Source organism: Anolis sagrei, chromosome 12, assembly GCF_037176765.1.
Source record: "Anolis sagrei isolate rAnoSag1 chromosome 12, rAnoSag1.mat, whole genome shotgun sequence".
NCBI classification, from domain to species: Eukaryota; Metazoa; Chordata; class Lepidosauria; order Squamata; family Dactyloidae; genus Anolis; species Anolis sagrei.
In genome coordinates this window covers 13,828,174-13,851,136 of record NC_090032.1, presented here as the reverse complement: position 1 = coordinate 13,851,136, position 22,963 = coordinate 13,828,174, and the positions used below count along the sequence as shown (strand labels likewise).

The following is a 22,963-nucleotide window of genomic DNA, read 5'->3' as shown; positions in this document are numbered from 1 at the left end:
AAAACAAAAATAAAGCAACCCACAGGACAAAGGTGGATGAACCAGCTCACTCTGAGAAACCAACTCCACACAGTGTTTGTTTTCTTATTGTTTTTTTTTTTTAGTTTTTGTCTTATTTTAATTAAAAAAGAGAAAGAAAACCGAGTTGCAGTCTCTGAGGTAAGAGGGCAGTCGAGCAAAACGCTAGGGCATCCAGTCCTTTCCGTTTGTTTTGTTTCTACTGCTTCTTCCAGTGCATGTCGTCCAGCTCGTAAAAAAGGACATATCCCTCGCTGGATGGGACCTGGTTCTCGCTGATCGGAGAAACACTGTCAAAGAAAGAAAGAAGACAGGAATCATGGGACTGGCGAGTTGGGAGAGCCCCCAAAGATCATCCAGTTTGAACCCATTCTGCCAGGCAGGAAGACACAATCAAAACCCTCCCGACAGCTGCTGAATCTTAAGAATTCTACAGATGGGACCGCAAGAGCCAACCAGCCATTCTGCTGTAGACACAATACGATACATACAATACATATCCAGCAAATAAAAGCATAGACCAGTGTTTCTCAACCTGGGGGTCGGGACTCCTGGGGGGGTCGCAAGGAGATGTCAGAGGGGTAACCAAAGACCCATCAAAAGGCACAGTATTTTCTGTTAGTCATGAGGGTTCCATGAGGGTTAGTTTGGCCGAATTCTAGCATTGGTGGGGTTCAGAATGCTCTTTGATTGTAGGTGAACTATAAATCCCAGCAACTACAATTCCCAAATGTCAAGGTCTATTTCCCCCCAAACTCCACCAGTGTTCACATTTGGGCACATTGAGTATCCGTGCCAAGTTTGGTCTAGACCCATCATTGCTTGAGTCCACAGTGCCCTCTGAATGTAGGTGAACTACAACTCTAAAACCAAGGTCAATGCCCACCAAACCGTTCCTGTATTTTCTCTTGTGAACACTGGCGGAGTGTGGGGAAAATAGACCTTGACATTTGGGAGTTGTAGTTGCTGGGATTTAAAGTTCACCTACAATCAAAGATCATTTTGAACCCCATCAACTTTGAATTGGATCTAACTTTCCACACAGAACCCAGACGACCAACAGAACATACTGTGTTTTCTGATGGTCTTTGACGACCCCTCTGACACCCTCTCATGACCCACCCAGGGGTCCTGACCCCCAGGTTGAGAAACGCTGGTCTAGACCCATCATTGCTTGAGTCCACAGTGCCCTCTGGATGTAGGTGAACTACAACTTCAAAATTCAAGGTCCATGCCCACCAAACCCTTCCCGTATTTTCTCTTGGTCATGGGAATTCTGTGTGCCAAGTTTGGTTCAATTCCCACATTGCTGGAGGTCGGAATGCTCTTTGATTTTAGGTGAACTATAAGTCCCAGGAACTACAACTCACAAATGACAAAATCAGTTATCCCCCCCTCCCCCGGGTATTCAAATTTGAGCATATCACAAATTGGGATCAAATACAGGGTTAGTCAAAATGCATAGGCCAATAAGCCATTCAATTGAATGGCTTATTGGCCTATGCATTTTGACTAACCCTGTACATCCTGCATAACAGATATTTATACAGTGATTCATAACAGTAGCAAAATTACAGTTGTGAAGTAGCAACGAAGATCATTTTATGGTTGGGGGTCACTACAACATGAAGAACTGTATTAAGGGGTCGCGGCATTAGGGAGGTTGAGAAACACTGGCATAGACAATAGAGCAGCGTTTATTTATTTATTCACTGTATTTGTATACCGCCTTTCTCAGCCAATTGGCGACTCAAGGCAGTTTCCAACCAATCAGTACATATAAAAACATAATACAGATTAAAACATTAAACAATATAAAACACCACAAAAGCAATAAAAACAACATCATTAGCGTCTCCTCATTATCAAGTATTGTCCAGTTCCATTGTCAAATCGTTCGATTTCCTATATTAGCTACTCTGCTTTTGTAAATGCTTGCTCAAACAGCCATGTTTTACTAAGTTCTTGTGAGTTTTTTCGGGCTATAGGGCCATGTTCTAGAGGCATTTCTCCTGACGTTTCGCCTGCATCTATGGCAAGCATCCTCAGAGGTGAGGTCTGTTGGAACTGGGAAAAAGGGGTTTATATATCTGTGGAATGTTTTAACTTGCCTCTGAAACGTTAAGAGGGAGGGAGCAGATCTAATCTCCCCAGGGAGGGTGTTCCTTAGCCAAGGGGCCACCACTGAGAAGGCCCTGTCTCTCCTCCCTGCTTGAGACGAAGGCAGGACCGAGAGCAGGACCTCCCCAGACAATCTTAGAGTCCTCGATGGTTCGTAAGGGGAAACATGTTCGGACAGGTAAGTTGGGCCAGAATCTAGGCCAACTTACCTTTCTCAACCTGTCGGGACTCCTGGGGGTGGGGGTGGGATCATAAGAATATGTCAGAATGGTCGCCAAAGACAATCAGAAAACACAGTATTTTCTGTTGGTTGTAGAGGTTCTGTGTGGGAAGTTTGCTGGCAGAACTGAAGACCGACAGATCGCAGGTTCGAATCCGGGGAGAGCATGGATGAGCACCCTCTATCAGCTCCAGCTCCTCATGCAGGGACATGAGAGAAGCCTCAAACAAGGATGATAAAACATCAAAACATCCGGGCGTCCCCTTGGCAACGTCCTTGCAGACGGCCAACTCTCACATAGAATCATAGAATCCTAGAGTTGGAAGAGACCTCGTGGGTCATCCAGTCCAACCCCATTCTGCCAAGAAGCAGGAATATTGCATTCAAATCATCCCTGACAGATGGCCATCCAGCCTCTGTTTAAAAGCTTCCAAAGAAGGAGCCTCCTCCACACTCCGGGGCAGAGAGTTCCACTGCTGAACGGCTCTCACGGTTGGGAAATTCTTCCTCATGTTCAGGTGGAATCTCCTTTCTTGTAGTTTGAAGCCATTTTTCCGTGTCCTAGTCTCCAGGGAAGCAGAAAACAAGCTTGCTCCCTCCTCCCTGTGACTTCCTCTCACATATTTATACATAGCTATCATATCTCCTCTCAGCCTTCTCTTCTTCAGGCTAAACATGCCTATCTCTTTAAGCCGCTCCTCATAGGGCTTGTTCTCCAGACCCTTGATCATTTTAGTTGCCCTCCTCTGGACACATTCCAGCTTGTCAATCGCCTGAGGAGGCCTTGCTCTTGGTCCCGCCTCCACCTCAGATGCGCTTGGCGGGAACAAGAGACAGGGCCTTCTCAGTGGTGGCCCCTCGGCTGTGGAACACCCTTCCTAGGGACATTAGATTGCCCCCCCCCCCTTTACATTTCGCAAAAAGGTTAAAACTTGGCTTTTTGAGCAGGCATTTGCAAACGCAATGTAACAGGCAATGATAAACCAGGGAATGACTGACGATGCAATTGAATACTGACTGGGTTGTTGTAGGTTTTTTCGGGCTATATGGCCATGGTCTAGAGGCATTCTCTCCTGACGTTTCGCCTGCATCTATGGCAAGCATCCTCAGAGGTAGTGAGGTGTGGTGAATAGTGATTTCAATAAGGAGACGTTAAGGATATATGATTTTATTCACTTTTTATGAAACTATATTTTATTTGCTATGTTTTTAATTGTATTTCATATGTTGTATTTCAAATTATGTCAAGTGTAAACCGCCTTGAGTCACCTTTAGACTGAGAAAGGCAGTATATAAATACGGTAAATAAATACATAAATAACACATCAAAACAGATGCTACGCCTTCCCGATCAAAACTTCTTACTAACAGGTAGTGAGGTCCTTTTCTAATCTTTTGTTTATTATCATGTTGAGAACTTTTGAGTGTTGTTAAAAGCTGTTTGCTTATTTTACACCACTGGAGAAGGTTTCTTATTATTAATATACATAGCCAGATAACTGATTTTAATATATGAACTGAAAACCCACTTTTACCTACCGGGAATCATTGTACACTCGCCAGCCAGACTGGTCCTTGCAGAAGGCTGTGTAGTGGCCATAGTGTACGCTGCCAGAGTGGTTACAGAGGGCATACAGGTTGTACACAGGAGTCCCTGCAAGAAAAAGGGGCAGGGAAACATATTTGAAAAGGACATATATTATTTTGGTCATTTTTATGTTTTCAAAAACAGTTTGGATGAAATGGTCTCAGTATGAAAGGCTTCACTTGTGTAGTGGGCAGTATGGTGTTTGTGGTGGACACTGTCAGGGCTTTTGGACATGTTCATGGCGCTCACTATAACCTTCAAATACAATTCTAATAATAATAATAATAATAATAATAATAATAATAAGCATTTCAAAGAGCCATCCAGTCATAAATATAGATAGATATGGTTCTCTCTCACACACACAGATATAGTATCATAGATTTGAAAGAGACCCTTAAAGAAGGACTATGATATGTTGCATATTCCAGAGTAGGCAAACCAGACACTCTCCACATCAACACTGACAAAAAAAACAACAAGAAATTCTGTCTACCCACAAACATCAAGACATTACAAATATTAGAAACCAACACTTTCTCATTACTTTGTTTTCCACATCACCAGACTGCGCCGCAGTAATACTGTGGCGTTGCTGTGGCCCAGTCTGGTTATCTGGAAAATAAAGTAATGAGAAAGTGCTGGTTTCTAATATATGTAATGTCTTGATGTTTGTGGGTAAACAGAATTTCTTGTTGTTTCTTTGTCAGTTTCTTTGTCAGGGGACAGCTAGTATAAATAAATAATTATAATATCATATTATTTGTAGTATTATAACGGAGCCCCCGGTGGCGTAGTGGGTCAAACCCCTGTGCCAGTAGGACTGAAGACCGACAGGTTGCAGGTTCGAATCCGGAGAGAGGCAGATGAGCTCCCTCTATCATCTCCAGCTCCTCATGCGGGAACATGAGAGAAGCCTCCCACAAGGATGGTAAAAATCATCCTGCCGTCCCCTGGACAACGTCCTTGCAGACGGCCAATTCTCTCAAACCAGAAGCGACTTGCAGTTTCTCAAGTCGCTCCTGACACGACAAAAAAATAGTATTATATTGTATTGTCGAAGGCTTTCATGGCCGGAATCACTGGGTTGTTGTAGGTTTTTTCGGGCTATATGGCCATGGTCTAGAGGCATTCTCTCCTGACGTTTCACCTGCATCTATGGCAAGCATCCGCAGAGGTGGTCAGTTGAAACATTCACACCTAGCTCCAGCAGACAAGAGTCCTTTGTCTCACCCTGGTCATTCCACAGATATATAAACCCTTTTTCCTAGTTCCAACAGACCTCACTACCTCAGAGGATGCTTGCCATAGATGCAGGCAAAACGTCAGGAGAGAATGCCTCTAGACCATGGCCATATAGCCCGAAAAAACCTACAACAACCCAGTATTGAATGAATGAATTGTTTATTGTACTAGCCATAGGCCATGACATCAGTAAAATACTAACTTTATAAACACTTTCCAATATAAACCGTAAAACGTAACAAGAATTAAAACTAAAACAAGTTCTTTAAAATTATGAAAGCAGAAACATGACAATAACAGTGTCTGCTTTGTGTCATTCCAAACCGTTTCCATTTCTGAACCCCAGTATGGATTTTGCTACTTTGGCTCTGATCTTTTGGGCTGCGATTGCGAATGTGGCAACCTTTAGTGTTATATTTTTACAATGATCTGCTAGCAAGTCGCAAATCACCGCAGATTGTTGCCATGATGCCCTTTCTTCCAAGAGTGATCCTAGGAGATTTTTCCTAGGGTCATTGTACAAGGGGCAGTGTAGCAAATAGTGTGTTAGGTCTTCTATTTCCCCTGTGCCACAAATGCAGAGTCGTTGGGCATGGGGGATCCCTCTGTATCTTCCCTCTAGCCAGTTTGATGGCATTGTTTGGAATCACAGGGCTGTAAATGCTTTCTCAGGACCGCTGACGTTAGGTCTTGAAGATATTGTTGACGATATTGGTCACTTTTTAGCCGAGGATACCAGGTAGAGAAACCTTGCAGTTTGCTAATCTGCAAGTTGTCAGCTGCATCCCTCTCAAAGATTTTGTCTCTAATCGCCTTCTTGTCCAGATGCATTAGGGTATTTGTTGACCCATCAAAGTACTGAAGGAGCAGTATTATATTGCATTACATTATAATATTATAAATAGTTCACATCACGACTAATACCACGCTAGCACAGTGATCAATCTTTAACCAACTCCAGGATTTTCAACCAGATAGTTTTTTCTCTGAAATAAGAACTAGATCAGCAGCAATAGGAACACAATATCAGGTTTAAATCTTCGTATGTCTGCCTGCAGCTGTCACCAATCAGAACATATAAAATAAATGCAAGTGGTTGTGTTCTTTTTAAGAGGTTGGGGTAATTTTTTTAAAATAATAGATACTTAAATACCCATTTCTAAAGGCTCAGATCGGGTCTCAGAAAGGCACAGCAGGGGTTGCCCTGGTTTTGGCACCCAACTCACCTGCCTTTTCACTGGCAAACTCCTTCAGGTTCAGCTGTTGAAGGGGGAAGTCCACAAACACAGAGCACTTCTTAATGGAGTAGCGGGTGGTGGAGAAACGGTTCAGATCTAGGGCAGTGGGAGTTAAGGAAGGACTGGTCACTTGCAGGTATTGTGAATGGAAGTGGGAAGTAAATCCCAAAAGCTCAGTCCTAGCTTCTACCTGTGGCCCTCCAGGAGTTCTAGAGGTCTCTGGTCCCCAAGAGGTCAATATCAACAGGACACACTGTGTGTTTGTCAGGTTTTACAATGTATTGTAATGTAATATAGCTGAGTCATGCACTGCTAATAGGTTTCTATTGGAAATGCTGAGTCATGCATTAACTGTATATAGAACTTCATTTGGGGAATGTGTTCTGGCCTAGTCCAGGTGATTGTGAATGATGCAATCCTGGGTTTGAGTTAAGTCAATGAGTTGGGAACCAATCAAAGATTGCAATGTAAATGTACAGAATTGTATATAAGGAAGTCATGTACAGTGTATTCTCTCTCCTTGTGCTGTGATGCTGTTTGCCGAAGGCTCTGTGTAATTTATTAAAGGAACCTGTCTGCTAAGACAAGATATAATAACCGTGTGCTGTGGTAAGTTTGTAGTGTCATCTAGATTGGAGAGGAAAACAATAGTAAAACTGACAATGGCCGGGCATGTGCTCAAGTGCCTTTGGAGAGTTCCAGCGTGACTGCAGTTTGCGGGAGCAGTTGACTGAAAATACTGTGCAGGGAGAAGCTACTGGAAAGCGCTGAAGTTGTGCAACTGATCTGCTGCTGAATTGTGAGATAAAGCGCGACAGTTTCCCTCCTTGTTTATGTTTCAATTGTCAAGAAGGCAGAAATGACAGCCAAGAAATCCTTTTGTCGACATGTCTGCTTGCTTTTTTAAGCGAGGCAATGGCTGAAATGCAATGAAGAAACCCAGCCCTAGAATATGTCTGTTTCATACCCAAACTCTGTGACAAAAGAAAGAGCTCTGACTTCAGGGCATCAATTGTTACGCTTTCCAATGTAAGATTGTGTTGTAAAAGGCTTTCATGGACGGAATCACTGGGTTACTGCCATAGATGTGGGTGAAACGTCAGGAGAGAATGCTTCTGGAACATGGCCAGACAGCCCAGAAAACTCACAGCAAGCCACTGTAAGATGCTTCATGTTTTATCCATAAAAGAAAGAACCTTAGCTAAAATGCCTGTGATTGGTGTGATACCCAGAAGCAGAATGCGGTTGGGCTGGATGGCCCACCAGGTCTCTTCCAATTCTATGATTCTATGAAGATTTGGAAAGGATACGTAATACAAGGATTCGGGGAAAGCGCTGGATGGTCAGCTTCTTGGTACTCCGGGTCCTCTGCCGACATTTATCACATTCCTATTTGAGAGAGAGGGTGGGGAAAAATGAATGTAAAAAAAGTCAGGGAAAATCAAAAATGGCAAAAGAGACTTCTATGGGTTGCAGATCCAATATTGTCTCAGATAGAATGGCCAAGGTATGCTCACTTAGACCAGAACCGGGATGCTGTTGTTGACATAGTCAGGGTGAGGCAGCATAACTTCCTTTTTTCAAAACTTAATAAAACCCATTGAATGAATCAGAATTTTTTATATATATAATGTAGGCGCATACCTAAAGTTTTGTTTTATGTAGTTTTGAAGATCGAATTAAGTAGGTGACGTCCCCCATTCTCCATACACTGAGTAAACCAATTTCTGGCATTTGTCATGACTCTTGCCAGCATATTAAGCGTTCTGTTGGCAATTTATTCCTGGATGTTGGTCTTCAAATCTTGTAGGGTCCTTGGATGGTTCTCATAAACACGGGATTTCAAAAAACCCCATAGAAAAAAATCACAAGGGGCGAAATCTGGAGAGCGACCGGCCACTCTAAATCCGCTCGAAAAGTAGGCCTCAACGGCAAAAGCACGTTCCTCACTGTTCCAACGCATGATAGTGACTGAACCGTGTCAGGACAAAACTTTATACTCCTGCCTCTCGAACAAGACCACTAGCGCTCCGCGATTGTGGCGCAGCTGGCTGAGTGTCAGCTGCATTAAGATCACTCTGACCAAAAGGTCATGAGTTCGAAGCCAGCCCAGGTTGGAGTGGGTTTCCAACCAATTGTGTAGCCTGTTGTCAACCTTTGCAACCCGAAAGGCAGTTGCATCTGTCAAGTCGGAAAATTAGGTACCACCTTAAAGTGTGGGGAGGCTAAATTAACTAATTTATGAGGCCATAAAAAAGACTCCAGCAAAGCACTCCAGCAAAAAAGCGTGCGGGGAATGCGGAAGTGCTTCATCAGTGTCGCAGATGGATGACGAAAGCGACAACTCCCCTGGTGGCCAGAAAAAGTTAAATAGCCTCTGTGTATGTCTGTATATGTTGTATGTCAAAATTGGCATTGAATGTTTGCCATATATGTGTACACTGTAATCCGCCCTGAGTCCCTGCGGGGTGAGAAGGGCGGAATATAAAAACTGTAAATCAATAAATAAATAAATACATCTTCACCTGACTGAATGGCGTGCATTTCTTTTAAAAAAAGGAAGTTATGCTGCCTCACCCTGTCATATTTCTGTCATTTATTTCAAATATGAGATTGGTTTATTACATTTATTTATTTATTACCTTTTATTATTTATTTATTTATTTACAGTTTTTATATTCCGCCCTTCTCACCCTGCAGGGGACTCAGGGCAGATTACAGTATACACATATATGGCAAACATTCAATGCCAGTTTGACAAACAACGTATACAGACAATACACAGAGGCTATTTAACTTTTTTCTGGCCGTCAGGGGAGCTGCTGCTTTCATCGTCCACCAGCGAACCGATGAAGTTCTTCCGCATTCCATATTCCCTGGAGTCTTTTCTTTATGGCCTCATAAATTAGTTAATTTAGCCTCCCACACAAGGTGGTATCTTATTTTCCTACTTGACAGATGCAACTGTCTTTCGGGTTGCAAAGGTCGACAACAGGCTACACAATGGCTGGACACCCACTCCAGCCCGGGCTGGCTTCGAACTCATGACCTTTTGGTCAGAGTGATCTTAATGCAGCTGACACTCAGCCAGCTGCGCCACAATCCCGGTGCCGGTTACATCAGCCGCTGGTGGCACAGCGGGTTAAACTGCTGAACTTGCTGACTGAAAGGTCAGCGGTTCAAATCCGGGGGGCGGGGTGAGCTCCTGCTGTTAGCCCCAGCTTCTGCCAACATAGCAGTTTGAAAACATGCAAATGTGAGTAGATCACATTCGGTAGGAAGGTAACAGCTCTCCATGCCATTACCTTCCTATGACCATGGAGGTGTCTACAGACAACGCTGGCTCTTCGGCTTAGAAAGTTGGGCACGACTGGACTTAATTAATGACAAGGGGAAGCCTTTACCTTTACCTTGGTGACATGAAATGTCTACAAGAGTCTTACCGGCGCATTCTCAGAGTCCAGTTCCTCTTCTTTGGTGAAGAGGCTGAAACAGTCAAGCAGAGAGACCTTTCCACCAGTGAAGCCTTTCTGTGACACAGAGGCAAAGATTTTATTAGACATTTCTTTGACCTCACATTACATATCAGGCTTAAACCACATTGTGAAAGTAAGCATGGAAATTTCATTGGAGCCTACTTTGGGGATGGGCAGGGAGAGGTCGCAGAAAACTTCGAATGTGGTTGACCGATAACCGCACACTTGACACTTGAGGCAGCTCTTCAACTGGCCGACAAAGAGGTCTGGCAAAGAGAGAAGGAAACAACAAGGAGAATTATATAGAAGGTATAATGTCATTTAAAATGGTTTCAGGTTACACATCATCATCATCATCACTTTATTTCTTAATTAGTCGCTCTCCACCAAGGTACTCCGAGCGACTTACAATTTGAAACAGCATTTCACAATATAAAACATTCAACATAAAAAACATTCAACAGTGACTGTTTGGCAACTTAGATCTGATTACTTAAATGCACAACCAAACAGCCAAGTCTTGAGCGCTTTTACAAAAGGTCGTAGCTCCGACATTGCTCTAATGTATGGAGGCAACGAGTTCCACAGAGTTGGAGCATAGGCCAAAAAAGCTCTACGCCTTGTAGCTTCCAGGTGTCCCTCCCTAGTCTATCAGTCTTCATGTCCTGATTCACTACATTCATATTCCACAGACGTGAATTAAATTATTTTGCAGAATCCTGTCCTCTATAAGATTTAAAAGCTACAGTGATATTATACTTCTGGATTTTAAAACACAGCCTTCCATTAAGTCAAATCTCCAAGGTATTTTGAAGGTGGAATGGGAACAAGAATAGGTCGAAGAAGATAAACACACCTTCCATCAGCCTGCTCCATCAATGTTTAATATCTACACAAACGATCAGCCACTGCCAGAAGGGACAGAGTTTCATCTACGCTGACGATCATGCCATCACCGCTCAAGCAAGGAGCTTTGAAATGGTTGAACAGAAGCTCTCTGAAGCTTTAGGCGATCTTACTGTCTATTACAGGGAAGACCAGCTGCTTCCTAATCCATCTAAAATGCAAACTTGTGCTAAGAACGGACAAGCATCTCGAGCTCTGAGGATTACCTGGGAAGGAATCACACTGGAGTATTGCAGCACAAAGTTATTTTGAAGGGAGAGGAGGGAGGAACAGGAGGAAAAAGATAATACACCTCCCATTAGCCAAATCAGCATGACAAGCAAGCAGGGATGATGGGAGGGATGCCCACTCACCCACTATTTTGCTGTCCTCTCTTTCCAGGTAACGCTTCCACATCTGGTTGGCTTGTTCATCATCGCTGTATGGGGAAAGAAAAGGCAAGAAATAAACATTAGGAAGCCTTAGGGTGAATTATTGTAAATTTCCAATATATATGCGAACTCAGTGGTTCTTAGCAGAAGAACAGCCCCAATATCCTCAGAGACAACAGAAATCTGGGAGTTTGGCATTGAACTTAAATGTCTTAGGAAGAACCGGTGCCTGTATAGTGTTCCCCCACAGTTCAATATCTGCCACTTTCAGATGAAAAAGTTCTTAGAATCAGAGTAGAAAACAACAATACAGTGTTCCCTCACTTATTACGGGGTTCCGTTCCAGGACCACCCGTGATAAGTGGAAAACCATGAAGTAGGGATGCCATATTAATTTTAATATTTATACATTACTAGCTGTACCCGTCACGCGTTGCTGTGGCCAACCGTCCCTCCCTCTTTCTTTCCTTCTTTCCCTCCTTCCTTCTCTCCCTCTTTCCTTCCCTTTTTTCTTTCCTTCTCTCCTTCCTTCCTTCTCTAACTTTCCTTCCTCTCCCCCTTTTTCTTTATCGCTTTTTTCTCTCATTTCTTCCTTCCTTTGTTTTTTGCTTCCATCCTCTCTTTCCTTCCCTCCCTCTTTCTCTCCTTCTTTCCCTCCTTCCTTCGCTCTCTCTTTCCTTCCTTCCTTCCTTCCTTCCCTTTTTTCTTTCCTTCTCTCCTTCCTTCCTTCCTTCCTTCTCTAACTTTCCTTCCTCTCCCCCTTTTTCTTTATCTTTTTTCTCTCATTTCTTCCTTCCTTTGTTTTTTGCTTCCATCCTCTTTCCTTCCCTCCCTCTTTCTCTCCTTCTTTCCCTCCTTCCTTCGCTCCCTTTCCTTCCTTCCCTTTTTTCTTTCCTTCTCTAACTTTCCTTCCTCTCCCCCTTTTTCTTTACCTTTTTCTCTCATTTCTTCCTTCCTTTGTTTTTTGCTTCCATCCTCTTTCCTTCCCTCCCTCTTTCTCTCCTTTCCCTCCTTCCTTCGCTCCCTCTTTCTTTCCTTCCTTCCCTTTTTTCTTTCCTTCTCTCCTTCCTTCCTTCTCTACCTTTCCTTCCTCTCCCCCTTTTTCTTTATCTCTTTTTTCTCTCATTTCTTCCTTCCCGACTTCCTTCCTTCCTTCTTTCCTTTGTTTTTTGCTTCCATCTCTCTTTCCTTCCTTTCCCTCTTTCTCTCCTTCTTTCCCTCCTTCCTTCGCTCCCTCTTTCCTTCCTTCCTTCCCTTTTTTCTTTCCTTCTCTCCTTCCTTCCTTCTCTACCTCTTTCCTTCATTACCCCCTTTTTCCTTTCCTTCCCCCTTTTCTCCTTTCTTCCTTCTCTACCTCTTTCCTTCCTTAGAATTTTTTAATACTGGTAGCCAGATTTTGTTCATTTTCATGGCTTCTTCCTTTCTGGACACAGCATTTTATTTGAGAACACTGGCTACCAGTATTTAAAAATTCTAAAATTGCAACAGCAAAAACAGCAGAGAGAAAAACAGGCAGGGACATCTAATCACCTTTCAAGAAGAGTTTGCTCCAGGCACAGTCAGCCCATTGTATGCTAATCAAGGTGGTCAGTTGAAAGATTCACACCTAGCCCAACTTACAAAAGCCCCTTTGTCTCACCCCGGTCATTCCACAAATATATAAACCCCTTTTTTCCCAGTTCCAGCAGACCTCACCTCTGAGGATGCTTGCCATAGATGCAGGCGAAACGTCAGGAGAAATGCCTCTAGAACATGGCCATATAGCCCGAAAAAACCCACAAGAACTGAGCAAGTCTATATATTTTAATTTAAGTAACTGATAATAACTTGTACTCAATGTCAAAATTAACTGGTTGATTGATTAAGGGAGATAGGCATGTACACATCAAAAATATTGTTACCTGATTATATCTGCCACAATTTGCTTTTCTGTTATGTACCATAACCAAAATAAACAGTTTTATTAAAAAACAAAAACAAAAGCAAACAGTGAGTCCGCTAAAAGCGAACCACAAAGTAGCAAAAAAACACTGTAATTCGATTCCTTATTCCAGCCCATCTCTGTTGACCCGATCAGACTCACCTCAGAATGTCAGCATCCTCCAATACAGAGGGCCTCTTGGTGTCAGAAAGGATGCTGGGTGTTTTGCGTCCTTTCCTATTGATCTCCACATGCAACCGATCCATCAGAAACTTCAGAAACTCCTGAGCATCCTGCTGGCTGGAAATGAAGATGAGAAAAGCACAGACTGATTTAATCTTCAGGCAATAAAACAACAACAAACAGAGAGCCCAGATTCATTCTGCAATCTAAAGGGTCACAGAAACATTCATGGTTGGAGGTATTCTTGCATCCCGAAGGTACAGTAAAAGTTTCCCCTGACCGTAAGTCTAGTCAAGTCCAACTCAGGGGATTGGTGCTCATCTCCATTTTAAGCCGAAGATCCAACATTGTCGGTAGACGCCCACAAGGTCATGTGACCGGCATTACTAAATGGAGTGCTGTTACCTTTCCCGCCGAAGATACTCGCAGGAACATCTCAGCAAGCGAGATTCCAAAAGTGGCAGGCTAAAACTCGGAACCTCAACCCATTGCTGATACCAAATGAGAGACTCCCAAACCGTTCAGGGCTTTGTAGGTCAAGACCTGCACCTTGAATTGGGGCCGGTAGATAAACGGCAGCCAGTGGAGCTCCTTAAACAGGAGGGTTGACCGCTCTCTGTAATTCGCTCCAGTTAGTCAGGTTTTACAATGTATTGTAATGTAATATAGCTGAGTCATGCACTTTTTTATTTGTCGTGTCAGAACAACCAGTCAAATTATATTACATTTCTAACAGAACAAAGCAAACAAGCAGATTACAAAATTTGTGAGTATGAGAGTTGATTAAATGTCCTTTGACCAGTATCTGGCCACTTGGAGTGCCTCTGGTGTTGCTGCAAGAAGGTCCTCCCTTGTGCATGTGGCAGGGCTCAGGGTGCATTGCAGCAGGTGGTCAGTGGTTTGCTCCTCTCCACACTCGCACGTCGAGGATTCCACTTTGTAGCCCCATTTCTGAAGGTTGGCTCTGCATCTCGTGGTGCCAGAGCGCAGTCTGTTCAGTGCCTTCCAGGTCGCCCAATCCTCTGTGTGCCCAGGGGGGAGTCTCTCATTGGGTATCAGCCATTGGTTGAGGTTCTGGGTTTGGGCCTGCCACTTTTGGACTCTCGCTTGCTGAGGTGTTCCAGTGAGTGTCTCTGTAGATCTTAGAAAACTATTTCTAGATTTAAGTCGTTGACGTGCTGGCTGATACCCAAACTGGGGATGGGCTGGAGATGTCTCTGCCTTGGTCCTTTCAATATTGGCTGCTCCTTCCCAGCGGATGTCAGGTGGTGCAATACCGGCTAGACAGTGTAATTTTTCCAGTGGTGTAGGGCGCAGGCACCCTGTGATAATGCGGCATGTCTCATTAAGAGCCACATCCACTGCTTTAGTGTGGTGAGATGTGTTCCACACTGGGCATGCATACTCAGCAGCAGAGTAGCACAGCGCAAGTGCAGATGTCTTCACTGTATCTGGTTGTGATCCCCAGGTTGTGCCAGTAAGCTTTCGTATGATGTTGTTTCTAGCACCCACTTTTTGCTTGATGTTCAGGCAGTGCTTCTTGTAGGTAAGAGCACGGTCCAAAGTGACTCCCAGATATTTGGGTGCGCTGCAATGCTCCAGTGGGATTCCTTCCCAGGTGATCTTCAGAGCTCGGGATGCTTGTCTGTTCTTGAGATGAAAGGCACATGTCTGTGTTTTAGATGGGTTGGGGATCAGTTGGTTTTCCCTGTAATAGGCAGTAAGAGCACCTAGAGCTTCAGAGAGCTTCTGTTCAACCATCTCAAAGCTCCCTGCTTGAGCAGTAATGGCACGATCATGCACTGCTAATAGGCTTCTATTGGAAATGCTGAGTCATGCATTAACCGTATATAGGGAATCATTTGAGAAATGTGTTCTGGCCTAGTCCAGGTGATTGTGAGTGATGTAATCCTGGGTCTGAGTTAAGTTAATGAGTTGGGAACCAATCAGAGATTGCTATGTGTAATTGTTTAGAACTGTATATAAGGAAGTCATGTACAGTGTATTTCTCTCCTTGTGTTGTGACGTTGTTCGTCGAAGGCTATATGTAATTAAAAGAACCTGTCTGTTAAGACAAGATATAACTGTATGCTGTGGTAAGTTTGTAATATCATCTAGACTGGGGAAAAGACAATGGTAAAACTGACAATGGCCGGGCATGTGCTCAAGTGTCTGTAAAAGGTTCCAGAGTGACTGCAGGCTGTGGGAGCAGTTGACTGAATATACTGTGCAGGAAGAAGCTACTGGAAAGAGCTGAAGTTGTGCAACTGATCTGCTGCTGAATTATAGAATCATGTTTTTGTTGTTCATTCGTTCAGTCGTCTCCGACTCTTCGTGACCTCATGGACCAGTCCACGCCAGAACTCCCTGTCGGCCGTCACCACCCCCAGCTCCTTCAAGGTCAGTCCAGTCACTTCAAGGATGCCATCCATCCATCTTGCCCTCGGTCGGCCCCTCTTCCTTTTGCCTTCGACTTTCACCAGCATCATTGTCTTCTCTGGACTTTGCTGTCTCCTCATGATGTGGCCAAAGGACTTCAACTTTGTCTCTAGTATCCTTCCCTCCAGTGAGCAGCCAGGCTTTATTTCCTGGAGGATGGACTGGTTGGATCTTCTCGCAGTCCAAGGCACTCTCAGAACTTTCCTCCAACACCACACCATAGAATCATAGAATCAAAGAGTTGGGAGAGACCTCATGGGCCATCCAGTCCAACCCCCTGCCAAGAAGCAGGAATACTGCATTCAAATCACCCCTGACAGATGGCCATCCAGCCTCTGTTTAAAAGCTTCCAAAGAAGGAGCCTCCACCACACTCCGGGGCAGAGAGTTCCACTGCTGAACGGCTCTCACAGTCAGGAAGTTCTTCCTCATGTTCAGATGGAATCTCCTCTCTTGTAGTTTGAAGCCATTGTTCCGCGTCCTAGTCTCCAGGGAAGCAGAAAACAAGCTTGCTCCCTCCTCCCTGTGGCTTCCTTTCACATATTTATACATGGCTATCATATCCCCTCTCAGCCTTCTCTTCTTCAGGCTAAACATGCCCAGCTCCTTAAGCCGCTCCTCATAGGGCTTGTTCTCCAGACCCTTTATCATTTTAGTCGCTCTCCTCTGGACACATTCCAGAGGAGAGCGTGAAGTTAATCTCAATTGTGAAGTTAATCTCAACAGTCTGGCTGCCGCCCATTGGACCGGTTGGAGTTTCCAGGCCGTCTTCAAGGGCAGCCCCACGTAGAGAGCATTGCAATAGTCCAATCCAGAGGTAACTAAGGTGTGGACCACCGTGGACAAATCTGAACTGAAACAGGACACACGTAATGCATTCCCTCTGATATTACATCACAATCATTCTCTCTCTGGCTTCTGGAACAAGTTAAAATCGCTGACCCAGGGAGCCTGAATAAGTGGCACAGACAAACGAAGCATAAAGGAACCGAGAGGAGGGAAAATTCTGCTTTTCCTCACCTGTATCCTGTAAAGGATGGCACGTATTTCTGAAAGACGGCTTTGAAGCGGCTGGGATTGGAGGCTTCTGCGGAATCGGGGTGCCACAAGGTGGCAATGACATCAGCGAAGGCTGCAGAGGGAGAAACCAAAAAAGGTGAAGGAGACAACAAAACATCCTTAAGTTTATTTTGTTATTTACTTACTACACTAGCCCTCCCCTGCCACGTGTTGCTGTGGCCCACATGGGGGTTCTGTGTGAGAGGTTTGGCCCAATTCTATCATTCAGAATGCTCTGTGATTGTAGGTGAACTATAAACCCCAGCAACTACAACTCCCAAATGTCAAGATTCTATTTCCCCCAAACTCCACCAGCGTTCACATTGGAGCATATTGAGTATTTGTGTAGAGTTTGGTCCAGATCCATCATTATTTTAGTCCACAGTGATCTCTGGATGTAGGTGAACTACAACTCCAAAACTAAAGGACACTGCCCACCAAACCCTTCCAGTATTTTCTGTTGGTCATGGGAGAACTGTGTGCCAAGCTTGGTTCAATTCCATCATGACATTAAATCCAGTCATGTCCAACTCTGGGACTCTGGTGCTCATCTCCATTTTTTAGCTGAAGAGCCGGCGTTGTCCGTAGACACCTCCAAAGTCATGTGGCCACTGGCATGACTGCATGGAGCGCCCTACCTTCCTACAAGAGTGGTACCTATTGCTCTACTCACATTTGCATGTTTTTGAACTGCTGTATGAATTGGAAATCATTCTATCTATCTTTTACAATTTGGCAACATGCACATATTGGCAGAGCAACAGTGAGTACATATGGGTGTGTGGAGTTGTGAAAATATAGTGGAATTAATGCACATGCAAGATCATCCCCACAATAACCCCTCAAGACATGCACTCCAGCAGAGCCACTTATTTCCCGCGTGACTGTGTGTATTTGAGGGGAGAGTTGAGGAAATAGAGTAAAATTAACATCCATGTAGGTATTCTCCACAACTTCCTTTCAACATAGACATTGCCATATTATCCACACCCATATGTGTATGCGCATGTGTGTGTGTGTGCATGCACTATATCTCCCCCCAAAGAAAGGAGATAAAGAGGGAGGGAAGGTTGGCCACAGCAACGCATGGCGGGTACAGCTAGTAGTAGTAATAATAATAATAATAATAATAATAATAATGTGCAAGCTTATGATCAGAGAATGAAGGCCATGGATATCTGCCAGGCAAAAGGACAGTACAGGAATGAAGTCCTCTAATTATATAACCCTTTGTGCGAGGCCAAGGTACTTATGTAATTGTGGTCAACTGGACTTGGGATTAAAACCAGTGAGAGACCAATTTAGATTGTGGATCACGACCAAGATCTTGAGAGCCCAAGTCACTTCAGACAGGACTCCGTTACGTAATCGCTTCCTCTCGAGGAAAAGAAACAGGAAGCAGAGGTATTGCCGTCACCTTCAGTCAACTCCTGCTGGGTCCGCAGAGCTCCGGGTTGCTCTTGCCGAAATTCGCGGCGGAGGCAGTAGTCCCGCAAGGGTTTGGTGCTGCTCAGGCACTGGAGGACAGCGTTCATGAAGCACTGAGAACGAGGCCAAAAGACAAGAGAGACACCAAAAAATATTACTCTGGAAGCAAATATTACTATGGAGTGGTCTACTCAGCAAGATGATGGAAGCGGAATTTATCTGAAACAGAGCAGGTCTGAACTGGGGACTGCAAAGAATTGATTACTGCAACGCACTGTACGTGGGGCTACCTTTGAAGACGGTTCAGAAACTGCAGTTAGTCCAAAAGGCAACAGCTAGATTACTAACACGAGCTACATACAGGGAGTGTACCACTCCCCTGTTACGTCAGCTCCACTGGCTGCCTGTCCACTTCTGAGCTCAATTCAAAGTGCTGGTTTTGACCTATAAAGCTCTATACCAATGTTTCTCAATCTGGGGGTCGGGACCCCTGGAGGGGTTATGAGGGGGTGTCAGAGTGGTCTCCAAAGACCATCACAAAACACAGTATTTTCTGTTGGTCATGTGGGTTCTGTTTGGAAAGTTTGGCCCAATTCTTTCATTGGTGAGGTTCAAGTGGCTCTTTGATTGCAGGTGAACTATAAATCCCAGCAACTAAAACTCCCAAATTTCAAGGTCTATTTTCCCCAAAGCCCACCAGTGTTCACATTTGGGCATAATTGAGTATTCGTGCCAAGTTTGGTCCAGATCTATCATTGTTTGAATCCACAGTGCTCTCTGGATGTAGGTGAACTACAACTCTAAAACTCAAGGTCAATGCCCACCAAACCCTTCCAGTATTTTCTGTTGTTCATGGGAGTTCTGTGTGCCAAGATTAGTTTGTTTCCATCGTTGTTGGAGTTTGGAATGCTCTTTGATTGTAGGTGAACTATAAATCCCAGAAACTACAACTCCCAAATATCAAGGTCTATTTTCCCCAAACTCCACCAGTGTTCACATTTGGGCATATTGAGTATCCGTGCCAAGTTCGGTCCAGATCCATCATTGTTTGAGTCCACAGTACTCTATGGATGTAGGTGAACTACAACTCCCAAACTCAAGGTCAATACACACCAAACCTTTCCAGTATTTTCTGTTGGTCATGGGAGTTCTGTGTGCCAAGTTTGGTTCAATTGTATCATTCATGGGGTTCGGAATGCTCTTTGATTGTAGGTGAACTATAAATCCCAGCAACTACAACTCCCAAACGACAAAATTAATTCCTCCCCCAATATTCAAATTTGGGCGTATCAGGTATTTGTGCTAAATGTGATCCAGTGTATGAAAACACATCCTGCATATCGGATATTTACCGTATATACTTGAGTATAAGTCAACCCAAATATAAACCGAGGCACCTAATTTCACCACCAAAAAATGTGAAAACTTACTGACTCGAGTATAAGTCGAGGGTAGGAAATGCAGCAGCTACTAGTAATACAAAATAAATATAGATACCAATAAAATTACATTAATCGAGGAAACAGTAGGTGAAATGTTTTTCAATCTATATAAATAAAAATGTAATGTTCATTTGTGGGATTAACATAACTCAAAAACCACTGGATGAATTGACACCAAATTTGGACACAATACACATATCAGGCCCACAAATGACCATTACTCACAAAAACACTGAAAAACACAGTGGAAGAGACTTAAAAACCCAAAAAATAAAAACACATAACAACACATGCACAAAACCACATATATACACATACACACACAAAAAACGCATATACACAGACTGGGCCACAGCAAAGCGTGCCAGGGGATGGCTAGTGTTTACATAAAACTGTAATTTAAAATAAGACTGACCAACTTTGATTAAACCATTATTCTAACCTTTTTCAGTGTCAATGTGTTTACGTATCCTTCCAATAATAATAAAGAAAGTAAAATAATAAATGTAATAACAACAATAATAAAGTAAAATAATAAATGTAATAATAATAATAATAAATAGAGTAAAATAAATGTAATAAAATAATAATAGAGTAAATTAATGCAAATGTAATAATACCAATAATAGAGTAAAATAATAAATGCAATAACAACAATAATAAAGTAAAATAATAAATGTAATAATAATAATAATAATAATAAATAGAGTAAAATAAATGTAATAAAATAATAATAGAGTAAATTAATGCAAACGTAATAATGCCAATAATAGAGTAAAATAATAAATGTAATAACAGTAATAATAAAGTAAAATAATAAATATAATAATACTAATAAATAGAGTAAAATAAATGTAATAAAATAATAATAGAGTAAAATAATGCAAATGTAATAATACCAATAATAGAGTAAAATAATAAATGTAATAAAAATAATAGTAATAACAGACTAAAATAATAAATAACTTTGAGTCGAGTATAAGCCGAGGGCAGCTTTTTCAGCCTAAAAAAGGGGCTGAAAAACTAGGCTTATACTCGAGTATATACAGTATATTACGATTCATAACAGTAGCAAAATGACATTTATGTAGTAGCAACAATAATAATTTTATAGTGGGGGTCAGGACACACCACAACATGAGGAACTGTATTAAGGGGTTGCGGCATTACGAAGGTTGAGAAACACTGCTTTTAAGAGTTGTTATCCCAGTTTAAATCCTATGGCTGCTGCCTAATTTCCCCTCTTTCAACAATGGAGTTGTCTAGCTTTCAGTTAAAAATATTTTTGCACTATTTGTTCTTTTGCGTATCACGTAGAAAACGTCCCAGCCAACGCTTGAAGCTTACTTTCCTTGCTAATTTATTTCTTTTTTCCTTCCAAGATGTGCTACCATCTTGCAAAGAAGTGTGGACACATGGCACAGTTGCTAAGCAATCACTCTTCATGCTTCTAGCCGTGTGTAGTACTAGGCCTGTTTTTAGATCTGAGCATCCCATTGTCACTAAACACCCACAACTAGCTCTATTTATTTTTGTTTTGTCGAAGGATTTCATGGCTGGAATCACTGAGTTGCTGTGAATTTTCCGGGCTGTCTGGTCATGTTTCAGAAACATTCTCTCCTGACGTTTCACCCACATCTATGGAAGGCATTCTCAGAGGTTGTGAGGTCTGTTGGAAACCATGCAAGTAGGGTTTCTATATATGTGGAATAATGTGCAGAGTGACTAAAATGACTAAAATGATCAAGGGTCTGGAGAACAAGCCCTATGAGGAGCGGCTTAGGGAACTGGGCATGTTTAGCCTGAAGAAGAGAAGGCTGAGAGGAGACATGATGGCCATGTATAAATATGTGAGAGGAAGCCACAGGGAGGAGGGAGCAAGCTTGTTTTCTGTTTCCCTGGAGACTAGGACGCAATGGAGCAATGGCTTCAAACTACAAGAGAGGAGATTCCATCTGAACATTAGGAAGAACTTCCTGACTGTGAGAGCCATTCAGCAGTGGAACTCTCTGCCCCGGAGTGTGGTGGAGGCTCCTTCTTTGGAAGCTTTTAAGCAGAGGCTGGATGGCCATCTGTCAGGGGTGATTTGAATGCAATATTCCTGCTTCTTGGCAGGGGGTTGGACTGGATGGCCCATGAGGTCTCTTCCAACTCTTTGATTCTATGATTCTATGATTCTATGAGTGGGAGAAGGCCTTGCAACTTCAAAGCCTGGCTGGTTGCTGCCTGGGAGGATCCTTTGTTGGGAGGTGTTAGCTGGCCACACTGGACATTAATCAGTTATATTAATATAACAGTTATATTAATCAGAACACGTGCCATGTGGATGATGGAGTGTTAACTAAGGCCATGAAGCCTCCTTTCTCATGCGATGTATGTTATTTTAACTAACTAGCCATCCCCTGCCACGCGTTGCTGTGGTCCACTTTGGTGGTCATAGGGGTTCTGTGTGGGAGGTTTGGCCCAATTCTATCATTGGTGGGGTTCGGAATGCTGTGTGATTGTAGGTGAAGTACAAATCCCAGCAAATACAACTCCCAAATGTCAAGATTCTATTTTCCCCAAACTCCACCAGCGTTCACATTTGGGCATATTGAGTATTTGTGTAGAGTTTGTTCCAGATCCATCATTGTTTGAGTCCACAGTGATCTCTGGACGTAGGTGAACTACAACTCCAAAACCAAAGCCCACCAAACCCTTCCAGTATTTTCTGTTGCTCATGGGAGAACTGTGTGCCAAGTTTGGTTCAATTCCATCATTGGTGGAGTTCAGAATGCTCTTTGATTGTAGGTGAACTATAAATCCCAGCAACTACAACTCCCAAATGACAAAATCAATTTTTTGAGTGATGATCACTCCTTGGGCTAGTAGGTGTCTTGTGGCCAAATTTGGTGTCAATTCCCCTAGCTGTTTTTGAGTTCTGTTAATCCCACAAACGAACATTACATTTTTATTTATGTATACTAGCCGTCCCCTGCCACGCGTTGCTGTGGCCTTAGTCTGGTGATCTGGAAGATAAAGTAATGGGGAAGTGTTGGTTTCTAATATATGTAATTTCTCTATGCTTGTGGGTAAACAGTTTGTGGGGTTCAGAATACTCTTTGATTGCGGGTGAACTGTAAATCCCAGTAACTACAACTCCCAAATGTCAAGGTCTATTTCCCCCAAACTCCATCTGTGTTCATATTTGGACATATTGAGTATTCCTGCCAAGTTTGGTCCAGATCCAACATTGTTTAAGTCCACAGTGCTCTCTGGGTGTAGGTGAACTACAACTTCCAAAGTCAAGGTCAATGCCCACCAAACCCT

At 43.1% G+C, this 22,963-nt stretch overlaps 1 protein-coding gene across 2 annotated transcripts in view; it reads right to left on the bottom strand.

Annotated features, from left to right (window-relative positions):
- USP21 (ubiquitin specific peptidase 21) overlaps nt 1-22,963 on the bottom strand; it is a 42,199-nt gene continuing 19,236 nt past the window's right edge. For both annotated transcript variants that reach the window (XM_060758295.2, XM_060758296.2), the window contains exons 5-14: nt 18,202-18,325; nt 16,746-16,857; nt 13,267-13,404; nt 11,166-11,230; nt 10,069-10,172; nt 9,874-9,960; nt 7,741-7,819; nt 6,419-6,526; nt 3,899-4,013; nt 1-308 (exon numbers count right to left, since the gene is read on the bottom strand). In XM_060758295.2, coding sequence (XP_060614278.2) covers nt 218-308; nt 3,899-4,013; nt 6,419-6,526; nt 7,741-7,819; nt 9,874-9,960; nt 10,069-10,172; nt 11,166-11,230; nt 13,267-13,404; nt 16,746-16,857; nt 18,202-18,325 — 1,023 coding nt within the window. In that variant the 3' untranslated portion in view covers nt 1-217. The remainder of the gene's footprint in view (nt 309-3,898; nt 4,014-6,418; nt 6,527-7,740; nt 7,820-9,873; nt 9,961-10,068; nt 10,173-11,165; nt 11,231-13,266; nt 13,405-16,745; nt 16,858-18,201; nt 18,326-22,963) is intronic.